The 21,217-nt window shown below is 40.8% G+C and overlaps 1 protein-coding gene across 1 annotated transcript in view; it reads right to left on the reverse strand.

Moving 5' to 3' along the window:
- Positions 1-8,395: 8,395 nt before the first annotated feature.
- The window catches only part of LOC109429072 (uncharacterized), a 221,861-nt gene continuing 209,039 nt past the window's right edge, over positions 8,396-21,217 (reverse strand). Inside the window, exons 3-5 of the mRNA XM_019704909.3 lie at positions 20,333-20,769; positions 20,034-20,261; positions 8,396-9,841 (exon numbers count right to left, since the gene is read on the reverse strand). Coding sequence (XP_019560454.3) covers positions 8,988-9,841; positions 20,034-20,261; positions 20,333-20,769 — 1,519 coding nt within the window. The 3' untranslated portion in view covers positions 8,396-8,987. The remainder of the gene's footprint in view (positions 9,842-20,033; positions 20,262-20,332; positions 20,770-21,217) is intronic.

Consider the following 21,217-nt stretch of genomic DNA (forward strand, 5'->3'; position numbering starts at 1 on the left):
ATCCCTCCTTGTATTCTTTCAGGATTTGCTCCAGGAATTAATTCAATACTTCTTCCAGGAATTGTTTAGGGATTTTCCTTACTAATAACTCTTGAAAATGCTTCCGGGGTTCCTTCTGGAGTTTCTTCAGGACTCTTCTAAGGACCATCTGCGATTTCTCCAGGAATTATTCCTGGTATCTAAGAATTCATTAAAAAAAAATTCCCACGATTTTTTCAGGAATTCCTCTAGATTTTTTTCCAGGGATTTCTTTGGCAATTCCTGCAGGAATTTTTCTAAAATTTCCTCCAGGAATTCATCTAGAGATTCCACCAGAAATTCCGCCACAAGTTCTTCTAGAGATTTCTCCAGTAGTTCCTCAGGAGATTCCCTCAGGAATTCCTACAAGCGTTCCTATAGGATATCCTCCATGGATTCCTCCAAGAATTCCTACATTTTTTCAGAGATTCCTCCAAGAAATCCGCCAAGGTCTCCTCAATGCATTCCTTCATGAATTCCTCCAGGATTGTTTCTTGAATTCCACCTGGAATTCCTACAAAAATTTATCCAAGGATTCTTTAAGGGATTTCTTCAAGGATTTTTCCCAAAGACTCGTACAAGAATTCCTCTAAAGATTTATCCAGGAATTACTTTAGAGAATCATCCAAGAATTCCATCGGGAATTCTTCTAGGCATTCTTCCGAGGAATTTTCCAGGCATTCTTCCAGGGATTCTTCCTTGGATTCTTGCAGAGATTTCTCTAGGATTTTTTCAGCGATTCTTCCAGGAATTTCACCAGATATTGTTCCAGGAATTTCTTCAATTACTTCTGGGATTGCTTCAGGAATTATTTTTGGGATAACTCTATAAATCCATGCAGGCATTCTTCCAGAAATTCCCTCATAAATCATATCAGCAGTTCATCCAGGAATTTCTCCAGGAAATCCTTCAGAAATTCTTCCAGGATTTTCTCTCGGAATACCCTTTGGAATTTTCCAGGAATTCCTCCAAGAATCATTCGAGATCTTCCTCCAGGAAATGCTGCAAGGATTCCTCCAGGAATTTCACTAAAAGTACCTCCAGGAACATCTTTAGGGATTTTTCCAGGGATTTCTCCACGAATTTCTCCAATGATTCCCCAGGGATTCCTTCAGAAATTCCTTCGAGGATTTTTCCAAGAATTCCTCCAGAAATTTCTCAAGAAATTCTTCCAGGAATTTCTCAGGGTTTTTCATTTCAGAAATTTCTTCCAGGGTTCCTCTAGAGATTCCCCTAGAATTTTTTTCAGCAATTATTGTAAGAATTCCTCCAGGAATTCCTTCAAGGATTCCTCCAGCAATTCCAAAAAGAAAACCTCCAGGCATCCCTCCAAGATTTTATTCAGGAATTTCTCCAGGAACTCCTCCGGGAAATTCTCGAGGAATTACCCCAAGAATTTCTTTAGGAATTCCTCCAGGAATTTCTCTAAGAATTTATCCAGGAATTGCTACTGGACATCTTTCAGAAATTATGTCAGCAATTTCTCCAGGATTTTCTTCAGAATTTTTTTTGGGGATTTTTTCAGAAATTTTTCCTGGAAATTCTCCAAAAATATCCTCAGGAATTTTTCAGGGATTCTTCCAGGCATTTCTCAAGGAATTTCTCCTGAAATTCATTTATAAATTGCTTCAGGTATTCCTCCAGGGATTTCTGCACGATTTTTTCAGGGATTTTTACAGGAATTCTTCTAGGGATTTCTTCAGAAAATATTTCAAGAAATTCTCCAGGAATTTTTTAGGAAATTCCTCTGGAGATTCCTCTAGAAATTCATCCAGTAACTCTTTCAAAAATTCCTCTAGATATTCCAGCAGGAACTCCAACATGGATTCCTCCAGCAATTCCCACAGGAATACCTCTAGGATTTCCTCCAGGATTCAATCAAAAAATTTCTCCAGAAACTCCTCCAGGAATTACCCAAGGATTTTTTTCAGGAATTCCTACAAATATTTCTCCAAAAATTGCTCCTGGACATCTTTTAGAAATTATGTCAGCAATTTCTCTAAGGATTCCTCCATATATTTTTACAGGAATTTCTCCTGAGACTCCATCAGGAATAGCTTCAGGGATTCCTTATGAAATTTCTTCAGAATTTTCCCAGGGATTCTTCCAGAAAATCCTCCAGAAGTTCTTCCAAGGAATCACCAAGGAAATCCTCCTGGAATACCTTCGGAAATTCTTCCAGGAATTCCTCCAGAGATTTCTTCGGGGAATTCTCCACAAATTTACTCAATAATTCCCCCAGGGATTCTTTCAGGAATTGCTTCGAAGATTTCTCAAGGGATTTTTTTCAGAAATAGAAAAATTATAGAAATAACAATCTCCCAGAATTCCTCTGGAGATTCCTCTAGAAATTCATCGAGTAATTCTTTCAAGAATTCCTCTAGAGATTCCTCAAGCAATTTCCACAGGAATACCTCTAGAAATTCCTCCATGCATTCCTCCAGGATTTTATCCACGAAATACCCCAGAAATTTCTTCCGGATTTCCTCCAGCAATTGCTTCTGGACATCCTTCAGAAATTCAAAAATTTCTCCAGAAAATCCTCTAGGGATTTCTTCAGAGATTCTGCCAGGAAATTCTCCAGGAATACTTTCAGAAATTTTTCAGGGATTCCTCCAGGATTTTCTTCAGCGATTCCTCCAAGGACTCCCCCACGAATATCTTCAGGGATATTCCCAGAGATTCCTCCAGGGACTCTTCCAGGGATTCCTCCAGAAATTACTCCAAGGGTTCTTCCACGAAATCCTCCTAAAATTTCTCGAAAGATTTTTTTTTCAGAAATTTCTCCAGCAATTCCTCCCAGAATTCCTCTGGAGATTTCTTTAGGAATTCTTCCTGGAATTACTCCAAGAATTCATCAAAGGAATTTCTCCATGAATTCCGGCTGAGTCTTATCCTAGTATTCCTCCAGAAATTACGCCCGGAATTTGTTCAGAAGTTTCTCCAGGCATTCCTCCAGGATTCTCGCTAGATATTTTCTCAGGAACTGCTTCAAGGATTCCACCAGGAATCCCTTCTGGAATTTCATCAAGAATCCCCAAGCAATTCTCCAGAAATTTATGGATTTCCTCATGAGATCTCTTCAGAAATTTCTTTAGGTATTCCTTCCAGTTATATTTTCAAAAATTCTTCCAGGGATTTCTCCGGGAATTACACTACACTATTTACACTACACTACAGAACTTCCTCCAGGCATTCTTGTAGGATTTGCAACATGAACAGATAATAAGTCTGCAAGTTGTATTTCCGGAATTTATCTAGGATCATCCGCAGAACAACTATTTGGATACGGATGGGTTACATTAGCCCAGACGAGAAAACTGACCATTACAAACGTTACTAGATCAGCGAGGTTGCATCCAGAAAGACGAAAACACCATCTCCAAAGGGTTAAACATCTGATCCGAAGTTAATCGGTCCTCACAAAAACCAGCCTGGCATTCGCCGACGAAAGACTCCTCAAAAGGTCGTAGTCTATTGAACAGTACACGCGACAGTATCTTATACGCTAAATTTTAAAGGGTAATACCTCAGTAATTTGGGCTACAAAACGGTGAGTCGATAAGGAGAGCGTCCAACATAGCTCTGGTCCTCACAAGTTCCTACCTCATGCTTCCACGGGTAAAGCGATGACAAAGACCGCCAGCTAAGAGTTGTGTGCTTAGGTGGTAGTGCAGCCCCTTTCTATTGTTGTTCTTCTGACTCCAGCTAGATTAAGGAAGTACGTCCCCAGCGTCTGTTCAGCAAGAAAGTGCGGCTCAACCAGCGTCTGTTCTGGCATCCAGCGTCTGAGTATAAAATGCTCCACCGCCGGGAGCCCCACGGTGGATAGGGGTCCTTTGGCCTACAACCTACTGTTCTCGAATCCCAAAAACCGTTACAGAACCGAAAATGAAAGACTACGATCTGATTCAACGGAAACGACTTTCAGCGTGAAACAACGCACAAGAATTGGAACTTGGAATGTAGTAACCCTAGCCCCAACAAGGTAAACTGACACAACTAGCCAATAAGGTAGGTATGCCGTATTAAGCTTGAAATCCTAGGACTGAGCGAAGTCCGTTGGCCGAACTTTGGAGAACACAAATTAGCGTTGAGTCAAATTCTGCTATACTCTGGTCTACGAAGTGAACATTAGCGTGGGACACAAAAAGACATTTTACTCCTGTACACTTTTTGAGTTCCATTTTGGACCCATATCAACTGTGCAAAATTTCAGATCGATCGGAGAAACTATATTTTAGCGCCAGCCATTTTAAGTTTTCATACGATTTAGTATGGGGAAAATCACTTTTTCAAAGAAAAATCGCCACAGGTTGCCCCTTAGCCCCTAAAAATAAATCGATGAATGATTTCTGTTGGAAATTCTACGAGGAACCAACCCTCCGAAGACCGCAAAGCGATCTGAGGCATGTGGAAAAAGTTATTGACTGAAAATCGAATGGCATGCAAACGCTGTTTAACATGTAAGGAATAACAATAAATAATAAAATCTCGTTATTTTATCGACCGGGTGAGGCCTAATAACTTTTTCCACGAACGCCGCATCGATTTGCTGTGTTCGGAGGTCTGATTCTTAGTAAAGTATTCTACAGAAATCATTCGTCGACTTATTTTTAGGGATCTAGGGGTGACTCCTACCGATTTTTCTTTGCAGGAGGAAAATTTCCCCATAGTAAATCGTATGAAAAACTAAGAATGGCGGGCGCTAAAATATAGTTTTTCCGATCGATCTGAAATTTTGCACAGTTGATATGGGACCAAAGTGGAACTCAAAAAGTATACAGGAACTTGAGTTTTTCCATTTTTTGTATTTTCCCATATAAACCGTGTACCAGGCTAGTGAACATGCTCCTTGCCGCCGTGGAGTTGGTTTTCTGCTCAGCGCTCACACCAACACTGTACTCATGAAGTGGGAACCTATTAATGAGAGGATAATTGTAGCCATACTAAGAACACGGGTTCGAAACCTTATCATGGTCCAATGTTGCGCGCCAACCAATGCTGCCGAATTGCAAGACAAAGAGAACTTTTACAGTCAGCTGAATGTTGTTGTGGATAAGATTGCAAGATCTTCATGGGCGACTTCAACGCCAAGGTTGGTTCCGATAACTCGCACTATGAGCACGCCATGGGACGCCATACTTTACTAACTTTCAGTCCTGGGCACCCACGGTGGTTGCAGAGTTTTGTGGCAACAATGACATTGGGGGTGATTGGGGATCGCTCTTTCCTCATCGACCAGTGCACAAAGTGATATGGGTTTCACGTGATGGCGTCACGGAAAATCAAATCGACCACATCTGCATGGGCCAAAAATGTAGCTTAAGCCCTCTTGATATGTGTCACAAACGAAGTGCCGACATTGCTCCTAATCGGTGCTCCTAATAGTGCCGACCATCATCTCCTAATTGGCGAGATCCGACAGCGCATTGCTAGGATCCATCGACAAGAGGAGAAAATCGGGCGCCGGTTCAACACACGCCGACTGGAAGGCGCCGTGGTGAAAAGGTCCTTCGTCGAGGAGCTGGAGAATCGTGCTGCGGTTATTTCGGAAGGTGGAAGTGTAGAACATCAATGGAGCACCATGAAGAATGCCTTCATCGCCACCGGAGAGAATAATTTGGGTGGATCACAGATGACATCACAGATCTCACCTGCAGAATGATAGAAAAACGAAGGAACGTCATAGCCGCGGTAGAGCGAGCGAAAACACGAGGAGCCAAAACCGTAGCCTATAGCGCTATTCGGTTCTCGAGAAGGAAGTTAAACGCTCATATAAATAGGAGAAAAGAGCGTGGGCGAACTCCCTAGCCGACGAGAAAGCTGCAAACTCCGGCGACATCCGTCACCTCTACGATGTTTTACGTCGCCTTAGTCGCCGTAGAATGCTATGATGCCCGTGAAAGACACGTCTGGACAGTTACTGACCGACCCGGCTGACCAGGTGAAACGCTGCGCTGGTTCGAGCGCTTTGAAAACCTTTTTCAAGTGTCGGTCACGCCATCAACACCTCTGCATGGTCCGCCAAAGGCTCGACGCATTATCCGCGTCAATCCCAAAGCTCTATCATTGCAGGAGATAGAAACAGCCAACCGTAGCATGATATGGAACAGATCCCCGGGGGTAGATGGATAATCAGCCGAGATGCTCAAAGCTGACCCCGTAGTATCGTAGTATCCGTAGCATCCATTATTCTGCAACATATGGGAAACCGCGTCAATTCCGGCCGACTGAATGTAAGGCGTCTTAGTAAAGGTGCTCAGAAAGGGTGACCTGACTAAATGCGATAATTGGTGGGGTGCCATATTGCTGTGCATCGTTCTCAAATACCTCTGCAAAGTGATCCTTAGCCGAATACAGGAGAAGATTGTCGCAACTCTCCTATGGCAGCAAGCAGGATTCCGTGCCGGACGATCCTGTGTGGACCATATTGTCACGCTCCGTATCATTCTGGAGCAAATTAATGAATTCCAAGAGTCTCTCTACCTGGTGTTCATTGATTACAAAAAAGCTTTCGACCGTCTCAATCTCGGAAACATGTGGAAAGCCATCAGGCGCAAGGGTCTCCCTGAGAAAATCATCGGCCTCATTGAAGCACAGTACAGGGCATTTTCGTGCAGAGTACTGCACAATGGTGTTTTGTCCGATCCCATCCGGGTCGTTGCTGGAGTGAGGCAATGATGTATACTAGCATCGCTACTGTTCCTCATCGTAATCGACGAGATCCTGGTAGGTGCGATTGACCGTGAGTGAACCAAATCGTGAATTGCTGTGACAGCACATAACCATGGCGCACCTAAATGACTTCGAACTGGCTGATGCCGTTGCTCTCCTAGCACAACGGCGCTCTGATATGCAGAGTAAGCTCGATGATCTTGCCTATCGCTCCTCGGCGGCAGGTCTCACCATCAACGTCAACAAGACCAAATCGTTGAATGTAAACACGGTCAACCCTTCTAGCTTTACGGTAGCTGGGGAAGCAGTGGAGAATGTTGTTCCAATACCTTGGTAGCCAAATGGCGGCCGATGGTAGCACCAAGATCGACATAGGTGCACGGATCAGGAAGACGAGGGCTGCCTTTGCGAGTTTAAGAAATGTATGGAAAAACAATTATATTAGTCGACGAACCAAAATCCGAATTTTCAACTCGAACGATGAAATCTGTGCTGTTGTACGCCAGTGAACCTTGGTGTGTATCAGTGTATCAGCTCCGTCGTCGATGTCATCAAAAGGAGATAATTCAATTCGGTCCTCTGCACCACCATGGGCGCTCAGGACTGAAAGTTAGTAAGTAGTATCATCCTGGAGCAGTTCAATGAATTCCAAAAGTCCCTTTCTTTGGCATTCATTAAATACGAAAAAGCTTTCGATCATCTGAACCACGAAAATCTGGGGGACGCCCTGAGACGCAAGGGAGTTTCGGATAAAATTGTCAAGCTCATCGAACCGCAATACGAGGATTAGATATGTAGTGTCCTGCAACGAAGTTTTGTCCAACCTTATCTGGGTAGTCGCTGGTGTGAGACAGGGATGCATATTATACTTTAGATCTTGGTAGAGCGATTGGCCGTGCACCAAATCGTGGGTTACTTAGGCAGCACATCATTGTGGAATATCGATTTGGCCGACTGTGAGGTCCTACTAGCCCAACGGCGCTCTGACATACAGAGTAAGCTTAACGACCGGGATGAACGCTCCGCTGCGGTGGATCCAACTATCAACGTTAGTAAGACCAAATCGTTGGATGGTAGCACGGGTAACCCCTCTAACTTTACAGAAGCTTGGCAACTATGTAATATCTTGGCAGCCAGATAGCGTTAGACAGCGGTACTAAGATCGACACAGGAGAACCGATCAAGAAGACTGGGATTTGTTCAGGATGAAGATCTTGGGCCTATGTATCCCCAGGGCTGCTAAGGATACAACTAGACAAGATCCAAACCTAGCAACAGTGTTCTCGAAAAACAGTGTTCTACCGGCAAATTTACACCTTCAGTAGGTCGGCTCCAGAGGCACGTTCTCCTCCATTTGGGAAATTTGTGCCAAATTTATACCTTACGCAGGGAGCTGATTTCGAGTTGAGGAGTGCGGTTTGAGCCTCGTAAGCCTTTTTCTGAACGATGTTGGAGCTTGCAAGTTCTTGTAGAGTGTGAGTGAACATGCGATTATCATTTTTTATGAATTCCTCGCTACTTGACTAGATTGTGTTGCGGTTTCTGAATATTATTTTTACTCCTCAAAAAATCGCAGAAATTGGCTTCTCAATAACTCGCCACCGAAGTGTTCCTGTTAAGCCTGCATTGCACCCTCGACCAATTCAAAACGATTTCTTTCTTGCATTTTCCATTGTACTGAAAAGCCACTCCTTCCGACTAATTTTTATTCGTTTATTTCACTAAAGTTTTATTCCGACCTTACAAACTAGAACGCTATTTTTGTATCTTAGTGTTTTTTTGTGCTTACACAGCTCGCTACACGACTCGACGTTTACGCTTTCGCTCCCTCCGATCACTCCTAGAAATTGTTTCACTATTGCCTACTCGCCTAACATGGGAAAGTATAACCTTAACCTATTTGTATCGATTTGAGTTCCACTCGTCCGGCAGGGGGATCCACCTCTGCTGCTGGTTGACTGGCATCCCACGGAATGGGTCTCGGGGTCTCGTAGATCTTCACCGTCTCGGTAGGCTAGGAGCTGGCTTGGAGGGGCACCCGTTCCCGGGACGAGTAGCCCGAGTTCCGCCACCCGGACAGGAAGATCTACAAAATTGTTCCACCGAAGTTTTAATTTTCTCGCATTATATTTTTATATGATTTATTTTTGGGTCCCCAAAATGCCCAGACCGAGAGGTCCCCCACTCCGGCGAGGTTTGCTGGAACGAGTTTCAAGTCTTGTTTGTTTTACTTCCCATTTGAGCTGATACTTAGAACGTACGGTTCACTTCCTCCGCTGTTGATCAGGAAACTAATAGTAGAAAAATCTGTATGGCGACGGGGTTGAGAAGGATGGATAATTGTAATAGCTTGGGTAGGCAGCGGCCGGAGTGGCGGCGGTCGATGGGGCGGCGGCGGCGATGGCAGCGGAATAGTAAGTTCGTTGTGGATACTCATACTGCTGAAAGGAATGCTGAAGGGGATTGGTACCGACCAGGTAGGGATTGTATTGGGACTGAAATGCCAGCTGCTGTTGCTGATACTGGTAGGCAAGAAGGGCGAGGGGATTCTGATAAGCGGCGTAGGGGTTGTAGTAGTAAGGGGTATAACTAGGGGTGTAGATAGGATACTGAGCGCTGTTCATGTAATCAGCGGCAGTGGCGAATGGATAGGACTGTGGGATGAAGGGCTGTTGCTGGAAAGCAATGGTAGGAGAGTTAACTGCACCATATTGCTGTTGTTGCTGTTGTTCCCGGAGTTGTTCGGCTTGCTGTTGCTGCTGCTTGGCCTTCAGTCTCAAACTGGCCAGGAACTTTTCGGTGTCAAAGTGGGGAGCCAGCGTTCCGGATTGTCCAATGACCTGCTGTCGAGCGTCGTCGATTTCGGCTTCAATTTCGTTCTGCGAAACGCGAGCTTCCTGGAATCCTGGTCCCACTAGAAGTCCGGCTGGGAGGTCCTGATCGGCGGCAACGAGACCGTACTTTCCTTTGGTGACCAGCTTCTTGTTGACCGAGATGGGCAGACCTAGTGATCCGATTTCGCTAGGCTTGATTCCGGCAATGGCGGTGGCAACGGGACGGGCAACGGCAAGACCTCCATCTCCGACGACGGCAGTGGCGATGGGTTTGGACGAAGCGACACCTCCTTCACCGGCAATGGCGAGACCTGAAATTTTGAGGAACGGTGATGAGTTCGAATCGATGATTGAATTTTTTTAAACTGCCGTTAAGTATAAACATTAAAAACACTGTGATCTTCGAATGAGTGTTATCAGTTTTGTACCATTTAATTCTGCCCTATTTTGCTTATCTGTTAACAGATACGCGTATTTCGACTACCACTTGTAATCTTCCGTAAACGAAATACTCGTATCTGTCAAAGGATAAGCAAAATAGGACGAAATTAAAAGAAACAAAGCTGATTACACTCATTCGAAGAGGGTATTCTGCTTAGAAGATTCGAAAAGTCAGTACATGAACAATGTGATCATTTTGAAAATCCTGAAGCTGATGATTTTGATTTAAGACTTTTTACGGCATCATGAGCATCGGCAGCCATGTTGGATATTAGCCTCAAAATTTCACAGTGATAATTCTCTGCCACCAAAGCGAATATTCGTATGAAAAAGTATCATCCTATATGCTCACTCGCAGTGATTGCGATGATACCTTGTCTGCTGCGTTGCTGCAGAATTGACAGTTTTTTATCACTTCAAAAATGCGAGGCAAACAATCATTTTCAATTGTTTCAAAAAAAAAAAAGCAAAAAGTCAATGATTCGTTTGAAAACTTAGTGATGCAGTAAGACACCTTAAATGATCGACTTATAATACACTTTTGACGAAAAAAAATCGGGGATAAAAAAATTAGTAAGTATATAGCAAATATGCCTGTTAAGGCCGGACGGGACGGTGGTTGAATCGTCCGCCATTGCTCTGTTGCTAGTAAGATGCAAATCTCAACTTCTACTTCATATTATTGACTAGAAATTTAATCGTTCATTTGCTCACATGTGGTGCACAATCGACTAAAGTTTCAGCTACGTCAGTGCAGTGGAAATTGATATTTGCTTCTTCAAAATCGTGAGGCAAATTGTTAGAAAGAGAGGGAAGATAGGAAAAAATACACGTCGTCCCGTGCGGCCTTAATCGTACCGTAACCTCCAAGCTGGAATAATAGCTGTTTTTGGCACAACATAATAATTGAAACCAAGAGACTTTGAACGTCTAACCGTCATTTAGTGGTTGGTTTTCGGTTTTAACTTTCCGGAAAACTAGTTTTAGAATAAAAATTAGAATCCATTCCACTGTTCTACGCACTGATATAGTTTCATAATGACGGTTGGCATTCAGTTGTCTCTATCTGTGTTTTTGCTTGGATTATAACGGATTCCGATTTTTATTCTAAAACTTGTTTTCCGGAAAGTTAAAACCGAAAACCAACCATTTGCTTTGCTTTCATTTTGCTTTTCCCGACGTTTCGGCTTTTTATTAAGCCTTTTTCAAGGAGTGAGCCGAAACGTAGGGAAAAGCAAAACTTGCCGTTTTGATTTATCCAAGACTAAGAAAGCCAGCATTCCGGAATCAATATATTCCAGTCGTACTCATCCAGCACAATCCTTATTGGAAATTTTACAAGGAATCCGAATATGCAAAAATATTTGAGGGTTCACGGTCGAATTTACGAGTTATAGTGGGAAATCTGACAGAAAAGGTGCCATAACGTTGTAACGTCACGGTAGAATGTGTCAGTCATAGTTTTAAAGTCTGTCACAGAGCTATCCAAACATGAAAATGACGAAAGAACAGCTGGTTAGTTGTCTTATCCTATCCTAGGATGCATGAGGAATTTGCCAATAAATCTGCTCAAGTTTATCAATAATCCATCATGCTTATCAATAAGAATACTTCTAAGGAACATGTATGAAATTTGAAAAAAAAAAAATCTAGCACGAAATATGTAGAAGAACTAAAAACAAAAAACATGTTAAAGAAAGTAGATCCACTAACGGTTCTGCCAATATGTGTCCTCTGATATTAGCTATTAGAAGATCGGCTCAAGAGGCACGTTCTCCTCCACTAGGGAAGTTTGTGTCAAAAAAGTTTCCACTGAAGAATTTATCGTAACGAGTAGTTTCTTCTGAGATTCTTCCAGATACCTATATCATCTGAGTTTCGTACATATAAACTTCTCTCATACTCCTCACACTCAATCACCTCTTCCCTGTTCGGTAATTTATTATACGATTCTTGAACCTTAAAACGGCAAAAATACTGAGTTTTCAGCTTTCCACACTGAATTTTGCTGATGATCAGTAAACGATTTCACTTTTAACTGACAACGGTAATTGTTAGTACTGAACACACCGTAAAGCTGAGACTTTACCGGTCGTAAACAGTGAAAGGGGCTGTTCATAAACCACGTAGACCAAAATTTGGCCATCTCAGACCCCCCCCCCCTTCCCCTCGTAGACTTTTGTCCATACAAAAATTCAGCTGCTAAAGGTAGGTCTTCCTTCGGAATAGTTCGACGAGACTATTAATCTAGTTATGAGGATCGGTTTTACAGTCGGGGTCTAATTGCAGGTGAAGATAGTCAATTAGTCAAAATGCAGATTTGCTAGATCAGAGTTCGGGCTATGTTCTCCTGCAACTTCAATTCCAACTAAGGCAATAGCTAGATAATCGGTAACAAAGATCCATGCAATTAGAAAGATGATCCATTTCTTGCAACAAGCTAGTTGTATAGTTTCGATTCCTTCTCATGTCTCATTAAGCAGAATTTTCAATCAAAAGCTGACCAAGGCGCTTAAATAAAACACTCAAAATGGGAAGAGTCCTGCAAGAAAGTGGTTGAACCACAAAGCAGCGTTGTTCCGATAATATGGTATAATCTAGCAATGCTAAATAAAATTTAAAAAATGAAAATTTCATTTGTATTCTGGAAAACCGAGTTCCGCTTTAAAAACTAAAAAACTCAGCAATTCAGAAGTAAACAAACGCTTTACCGAAAAAGACAGTAACAGTTTTGGCGCGAACATTTATATTTTGACAGATCAGATTTTTTTCCCATTACTGAGTTTTCAGTAGCAACAGAAAATTACTGAGTTTTCTCTGCTGTTCAAAAACCCTCTAAAATTTTACCGAGTTTGGTAATCAAATCTGAGTGTGCTCATAGAGTTTCTTAAATGATGCCACAAGGAAAGATCCTTGAAAGGTCTGTTATGGTGATCATTGAATAAATCTTCCAGTAGTTATTGTTATTTACTTGTAGCCAAAAATTTTGAAAGAGGGAAAAGCCCTTTCCTCCAGCAGTTATTCCTGTGATTTTTTTTTATTTCTGCAGGTGTCTCCACTAGAAGTTCGCAAGAAGGTTCTTCTGAGATCTACCTTAAGTGTAGTGCATTGATTTTCCTAATGTTTCTCAGCTTTAAAACCATTGCTTTTTCTTGACTTGAAAAATCGGTATGTCACAAATGGAATTACAAATTAAAAATTGAAAAAGTATGTTTCTGAATATTTATTGTGCTATACAAGTAGGAGTTTCCTGTGAGATATTTTCAAGAATTGCAAGAAAAGTTTCTTCAGAGATTTCGCAAGTAGTTCCTTCCTGTATTTGTCAAGGAGTTCTAGGATACCGCTTAAAGATCATATTGGTGGTTCGACTGGAGATCTTTCTGGAATTTCAGAAGAAACTTCTAAAGAGGCCCTAGAAGAATTTGTAAAAAATGAAATTGAGTTGCTTCCATTAGGAATAACAGAAGGAATTCCAGGGGAAACCACAGAAAGAAATCTTTGAAGAATCTCAGAAGAATCCTCTGGATGGATCGTAGATAATTATGAAGCAATTACTGAAAGAATTCCTGAGGAGAAGGGTTTCATCCCGAGGATCATTCTGGAATTTCTTCAGTAGTTCTCTGTGAAATTTGTGCAGCAATCGCTTATGATATTCATCCAGATATTTATTCTGTGATTCTTCAACAAGGTGACCAAGACCTTCTTGTACTATTCCTCCTAGAATGTTGTATGAGATATTTTTAGGATTCCCTTCTGGAGTTCTGGGAACCCTTGAAAAAAAAATATGAAATTTTTCAAGAAGTTCTTCCTTAGATTCTCTGAGAAAATTTTTCCAGGATTTTTCTTCGAGATCCTTCTGAAATTACTTCAATAGTGCACCCTGGAATTTCTTATAAAGTTACTTTTGGAATTATACAGGCAGAACACATGAAAAGTGTACAGGAAGGAGCTCCATTAGAAATACTAGAAGAAAAACCGGGAGGAATCCCAGAAAGAACCTCAGTATCTTTTGGAGGACTAACTGGATGAATCCTAGAAAGAATTCCTGGGAAAATCACTGAAGTAACAGAAGGACAAAACAGAAAAAAGGAGAATGCCCAACAGAATTTCTTGTGGAGACTTAGAATCTTCTGGAGCAATCTCAGCGGATATTTTACACGAAACTCAGAAAAATCTTGAACATTACAAAAAATTTATAAAATCCAGGATGAATACCAGAAGAACGTAACAAAAAATTATCGAAATATCCTCCAATATCTTTTTGTTGGATGAAATTTGAGAAGTCACAAACCAAGATATAACTAAATTGAAATCAAATTAAATACTTGTAGAGGTTCGACTGGGAAGATGACTTAATTCTCGGGGATTTCGGCTTTCAGTCAAAGAAAAGCGTTGATTTTCTTATCTCATCGCCAACGTTTCGATCCAGATGTTGGGATCTTCTTCAGGGCCTGCGGTTTATTCGTTTAATTAGGATGGTTAACAGACTACATAAAGACTACACTTACTCGAAATTAATCAATTTTGTCCAATCCCGTGTACATCTCACGGTTGATTGTCTCGTTTTGAATTTGCACTGCACAAGTCTCACTGTGGATTTAAAGCCGTCAGAGAAGTAGTTTTGGGAACACGGAATATAAGGGTACATACTTTACTGCCAGCACCCCTGAAGGTAGTGGGTGGGTGGTACAAAATGGGAGGTCTACACCAGGAGGATCCACGACACTTGCCAACACTGCCAGAGCTAACAGCTGATCGAACATTACTGAGGGATTTGTATATTGTGTGGTGTTTGGGTGGTTGTGTCTGTCTGTGTTAGTTGGGATGGGTAGTCGTTGGATTCGGGTCGATTATAACTATTTGTAGACGACGCACGACTCTCCTCTCTTCGGGTTTTGATAGAGGAGAGTAAATGTGCGTACGCACAGCTGAGATTATCGGTGTCTGTCCGATGGTTGACCGTGTTGGATGTAGTCGCGATCTGGCACATTTCCAACACTTGCAGAGCTTGCTTCTTGTACGTTATATCGACGATAGTGGGATTGCTAATGTTGAACCGGTGTTGGTGGGTGATGCAATGGTTGATCAATGCTGATTTTTCCCGTAGTTGTTGTACTGGAAGATCGGTATATTGCTGCCCTTGCGCTAGATGCTGTTCCAGTGTGTTGACATGGGTTTGGTGTCCATACATGCGATTGCGGAGTTTATTCGCCGTCATGCCAATGTATTTGCCGGGGCAGTTTTGACAGTCGATCCTGTATATAACGTTGCTTTTGCTCATGTCCGGTACCGGATCTTTAGCATTACGATACAGCTTCCCCACTGTGTTGTTGTTGCTGTGTGAAATCCCAACAGCGAGTCCACTGCTGTGTATTATCCGTTTTAGGGATGGTGTCAGGCCTTGGATGTATGGGATCGATCGATAGATGGTTGGTTTCTCCGGTGTGTCTATACGCTGTGTCTGACGCAATAGACGATTGATGAGAGCTGAGGGATAATCATTCTTTCTGAGGTGTGTATGTATCAGCTGTTCTTGTTGTTCCGAACTGCGAGTGGTGCTCAAGCTACGGACCCGGTCGATAAAATTCCTGGCCACCGAAAGTTTTTGATCCATGGAGTGGAACGAGAAAAAGTTAAGCATTCTACCGGATGCGATAGGCTTGGTATACCAGTCCGTTTTGATGGTGCCATCTGGTAGTCTAATTACCAACAAATCCAGGAATGGTAGTTGGCAGTTAACCTCCACCTCGGATGTAAACCATCTTGCTGTCGTAGTCATCCAGATGCATTATGACTGTACGTTGGCGATGAGATAAGAAAATCAACGCTTTTCTTTGACTGAAAGCCGAAATCCCCGAGAATTAAATCAAATTAAAGTTACTCTAAAATGAGCAATGTTCACACAAACCGGATCTAAACTAACAGCTCAAAAAAAAAATGAGTGAATCGCATTTCCTACGCCAGTGCTGGCCGAAGAATTGAAAGAAATCAGTTTGAGCCGTATAATATTCCTGATTATATCAAGAACATTACCGGCGTAAATTGATGAGATTTTAGCACTAGCGCTGGAAATGCAATTTACTCATTTTTTAAGCTGTTCCACATGAATTTTCTGACGTGTGGGGAAGATCCAGGAAAAATGTGGCAAATGTGGCAAACAGTTCTCGAAATAGCCACTTATGGCTTAAGTAAACAGTGGGGCAGTACACTGGATTGATTTTGTGTGGCATTTACTGGCAAAATCATGGTTTCACTGATATTTGAAAGAGAGGCAAATAATTCAGTGCGGAGCCCTATTTTACAATGCTTATGATTATTTCAAAGCCCTGCAAAAAGTGAAGGAAAATCTGCCCTACTGAACTGTCAAATCGGGTGCTAATCAAAATGTTTAAGTGAAATTCAGTATTAAATGATCGTGACCATAAAGATAATGCTAGATTTAGTGCAGAATTACATAGCATCACATGTAAAATTCAATTAATGTAATTTAAGATTCCACCAACATCGCGTAATTCATCATGGACTCCAACCAGTTCCGTTGCACGATTAATGGCAGATACAGGGGGTGGCCAAAATGTTTGGGATAGGCAACTTTTTTTTCTTTCACAAAAAAGTCCAGCATGCTATAACTTTTCATAGAGTGCATCAAAATATCTCGAATTTCGATTGTGTGTCAACCTATTATATGTACATCGTTGGTACAAATTTGGGCTTGATTGATAAATCTTTCGCAAAGTTAGAACCTTTCGGGTAAAACACTATTATTTAGACAACTAATTTTTGAGCTATCATGTCTCGCAAACCAGTGAACCGAATTGAATGAAATTTAGAGCGCACAATAACAATATACACAGCTAGCCGCGTTCGGTAATTTTTACCAAAATCTCAACAGCTGATCGTTCGGTAATGGTTTTTTACCGCAATTCTGTAAAACTTACCAAATTTCGGTAAAATGTTATCGTTTATCTGTCAAATTTTAACGAAGTTCGGTAAACGTCACCGAATTTCTCCGGTAGAAAACTTAACGGCTGAGATTTCGGTAAAATATTACCGAAGTCGGTGATTTTTGCTAAGTGTGTATTAATGCTTAAAAAATAATTAAAACATAGGTACTTTTAAACGTTGAAAAAAGTTATCATGGATAGACACTTTTTGGATTTTTCTCGAAAAAATGTAAATTTTTTACATCAATATCAATAAATTTTAGCGTTGATATCCAAAGATTTACCACTTCTGCTTACAAGATATCTCTAACCAGATATATTAGAGCCTGTTAAGATTAAAGGAAGAACACATTTGGTAATTTTTGTGTGGTATTGTAAATTTGCCTTACTTTCCTCTATATGGGTGAAAATTTCAACCCAGTATAACATAATTTACCGCGAGAAAATATTACATTTAAACGTTGTATCAAGTATCAATATATTGTTGATAAGCGTTAAAAAAATCATTTATTTCGGTTCACTGGTTTCCGAGATATGACAGTTCAAAAATTAGATGTCTAAATAACAGTGTTTTACTCGAACGGTTCTAACTTTCTACTTAAACGTCGATCAAATTATTTTACATGCCATTGATGTAAGCATACACTGAGTATTTCCTTTTACGCTGAATTATAAAAAAGATTTGTTTTTTCAGTGTGGCTCTAGGATAGTTAACAGGAATCTATTGAAATCTGTATTGGACTGTATCGGAAATAAACTATATATGTTCAAAACATCCTAAAAAATAATTTATTCAAGTTATAAATAATTTTATTTTTGGAGGTACTATATAAATCCTCAGAAAAAGGAATGGCACTTTTGCTTTTGTAAAAATAATTATTTTACATGGTCATCAATCTCAAAGTATAAACGCATGATCTTGAAATTTTGGACACCTCTTAAAAATTTGAAATTGCGGAAAAAATGGAAATTTTTTTGATTTTTTAAAATATTTTAGCGCAAATATATTCTTTCCCAGATTGCTCATAATATAGGTAAAAAATTATTTTCAAGAAAAAAATTCGACTCCATTTTAGCGCAATTCTTAAAAATGAAAAAAGGTCATTTTTCAGGGACCCAATTTTTTGATGCTCATTCAAAGCACGATTACGCAAATAAAAAATACATCAAATTGATGATTCAATTTTTTTTAATTGGAAATGTATTTAAACTTAACGACGAGGTAGCTTTAGTAGAGAACGGAATTGTATAACCTTTGAAGATATTTAAAACAGATTGTCAAAGTTCGACAAAAAATTAGTGTTTTTTTTTAGGATAGGCCATTTTTTAAATGTTGAGGGTTTTTCGATCATAAATATTTTTTTAAGTTGGTGTTCGGTGATATGTTATGTGTACATAACTGCTAACAATAATTAATATTTTTTGATTTTTCGCCGTACAAGTTTTATTCGCTACAGGTTATTGAAACGCTGAAAAATCTTTAAAAAACAACAATTTGTCCAAAACTTTAATTTGTGAGATGTATTCATTCTACAATATTTTCAATAATGCTAAACATTTTTCAATTTTTTTCAGGCTGTTCTAAACTTGACTGTATTGTGAAGATTTGATAGAAGAACCGAAATGATAAGACCAAACATGCTTCGAGATAGAGCATCCTGAATGTTTATAGTTAATTTCCGATACACTCCTTACTTGGGAAATGTTGAAAATGTCAAACACGTAGGCCCTAACGCAAGACAGAATAGAATCTAGAAAACATCCTGCTGGTTTTTTTTTATTACTTGAGTTTTGCCAGAATTATTCTGAAACTTCAACTAAAAAAACCTGATTTGTGATTTTTCTAAAATATTCTTGGAACATTTCTAAAATAAAAAAAAAACAATCTTGGATCCCAAAACAAATCTGTACGTTGAAAAAACTTCAAAATGGACGTTAAAGTATGTATAATGTTACACAAGACGTTTTGCAAGGAATAAAAAGGTTTATATCGCAGTACTGAGGAAGAGCCACCACAACGTGCTTCCTTAGTTAGGAACATGAATGCTGAATATTCTATGAAAACAATCAAAGCGATACGAAACAAAAGAAGTACAAGCCCTGTCATTTTATTTGGAATATTTTAATTGTTGATCATGAAACAAAAAGGTAAAAATATTCTTATATAATTTTTCTATAAGGTCGTTGGATTTTAAAGAATAGCCGAAAAATATGCAATAAAATCATCCAACTTGAATAAATCAAAATATCCTTTATGGCCCACATTATAATGTTCAATAATATTATAGGAATAGAAACATTGAAGCAAATTAAATTTGGCATCAAGTATTTGCCAATAAATTGAACGGCAGAAATGAGGAAGATGGATTGCAATGTGCTGTGCGGGCGGGTGTTTGCGTTTTCCTAAAGTGTCACGATTTTTTTTCGATTTTGTATGATTGATTCGGCCGGCAAAAATTAAACCAAATATTTGATGCGTTTGCCATGAGCAGTGCAGTTTCCTAGCTTATTGAAATGTAATGGAAAATGTGAATTTGTAGATAGGCTACTAGAGATAATTGAAAACGTTCGTTAATGAAAAACAATGTGTGTAATGTTCCTGATAGCTGAGATTCTTTGCTCAACACTTTCACTTACAAACGAAAAAAAGTGTGCCTGCCATTACGATTTTTTCAGTTATTACGAATACCGGACGTTGCATGTGAATACATATTTTGGGAGATCTATCTAATTTGTATAAGAAATGCTTTTATGATTTTGTGGGCTATAAATGATGACCATTTTGTATGGACAAATAAAAAAAATTGTATGGACTTATGACCACGCGGAGGGGGGGGGGGGGGGTTGAAAAGTCCCAAAAAAAATGACCACGTGGTTTATGGACAGCCCCATATATTATTTTCCTTCCCAATCGAAATGTTAAGATCTAGTAATTACTAGATGAATGACTAATGAACGGTCCATCAACCAAGTGGACTTTTACTGGAGAAAGGAGCAGGGCAACAAAAGTCTAAGGATGTACAATTTTTCAAATTTTTGTCCAAGAGCGTTAGAACTCAACATTTAGTCTGCTAGGGTTATGAACTGCGTCACCCTAATTCCCCCGTCTTCTACTCACCGACTGGTTTCGCTTCCGCAATCGAGGCCTCCTGTTCGGGCGAGTTGACCTGAACGCTATCATTTCCCTGCGCGGTTTCCTCCTCTCCGACATTTTCCTCCTCCTCCTTCTTCTTTTCCTGCTTCTTCAGCTTCTCCTCTTCCTCCTTGCCCTTGTAGCCGGGGAACGACGTGACCTTGTAGGAGGTCTTCTTCTTCTGCGCATCGGCAACGCTCGCATCGTAATCGGCTAAAATGAGAAAATGGATGTGGATGAGTACGGTGAGGTCAGTAAAAACAAAACAAAATAATCAATCTCACTGTTGAACAAAAACTTGATCGCATCGTGATCACCGTCCTGCTGCTGGATATGTGCCAGCTTCTGCGCTGCCACGCCCAGTCGTTCCAGGTTGTCGGCGTAGATTCGCTTCTGATCGGTCGACAGTTTGCCCGTCTTCTTGACCTGTTCCTGCAGGGTCACCAACGAGGCGGCGGCCTTCTGGATGTTCGTCAGGTAGTCCCCGAACGACTGATCGGCGGCCTTGATCTCGTCATCCTCGGCCAGGATTTCCTCGTTGTTCTTCAGATCGTCCACGATCTGGTGCACCTTGAGTTCCATGTCTTCATCGTCTTCACCGCGCAGGATCTTGCTCACCACAGTGCCGTCGGAATTTTTGCGAATCTCCAGGATCTGACCGCGGGCACCACCGTAGAAGGGCAGCTTCAGGACGTCCGCCGTGGTACGATGCTCGACCGGTCTGTGGAGTAGAACCAAAGACGAGGACGGGTTGTCGTCGAAAGGTGGCAGGAAAAAGAGAAAACAGAATAACGGCGTCAACTCTGTGACCTTGAGGAGGGTTCGTGGCTTCTATTGTTCGGTGACATTTTTGGGGGTTTTTCGTATATTGAGTGACTTAATTACCTAATTGCAGAATAACTGGTGGCTGGTGTAGGAACTCCAGGAGGTGGTGGTGGATAGAGGTGAGTTGGTGAGGTGACAGAGGGGTACGATAGAAGTGCAAAGGAAAGTGAGTAGCACGTAGTGGTTGTAGGTGGTTTGCAGACGGATTTGTAGGCAGTGCGGATGTGCTACGAGACATGCATCCTTAATTAGTCTCTCGAGCACGCGCAGAGGTGAAGTACGACCGGAGTGAAGATTCTATTTACAGTTAACGAGCGGTGAGACCTAGAAAATAGGAATGGCGT

Source organism: Aedes albopictus, chromosome 2 (assembly GCF_035046485.1).
Source record: "Aedes albopictus strain Foshan chromosome 2, AalbF5, whole genome shotgun sequence".
In the NCBI taxonomy this organism is placed as follows: domain Eukaryota; kingdom Metazoa; phylum Arthropoda; class Insecta; order Diptera; family Culicidae; genus Aedes; species Aedes albopictus.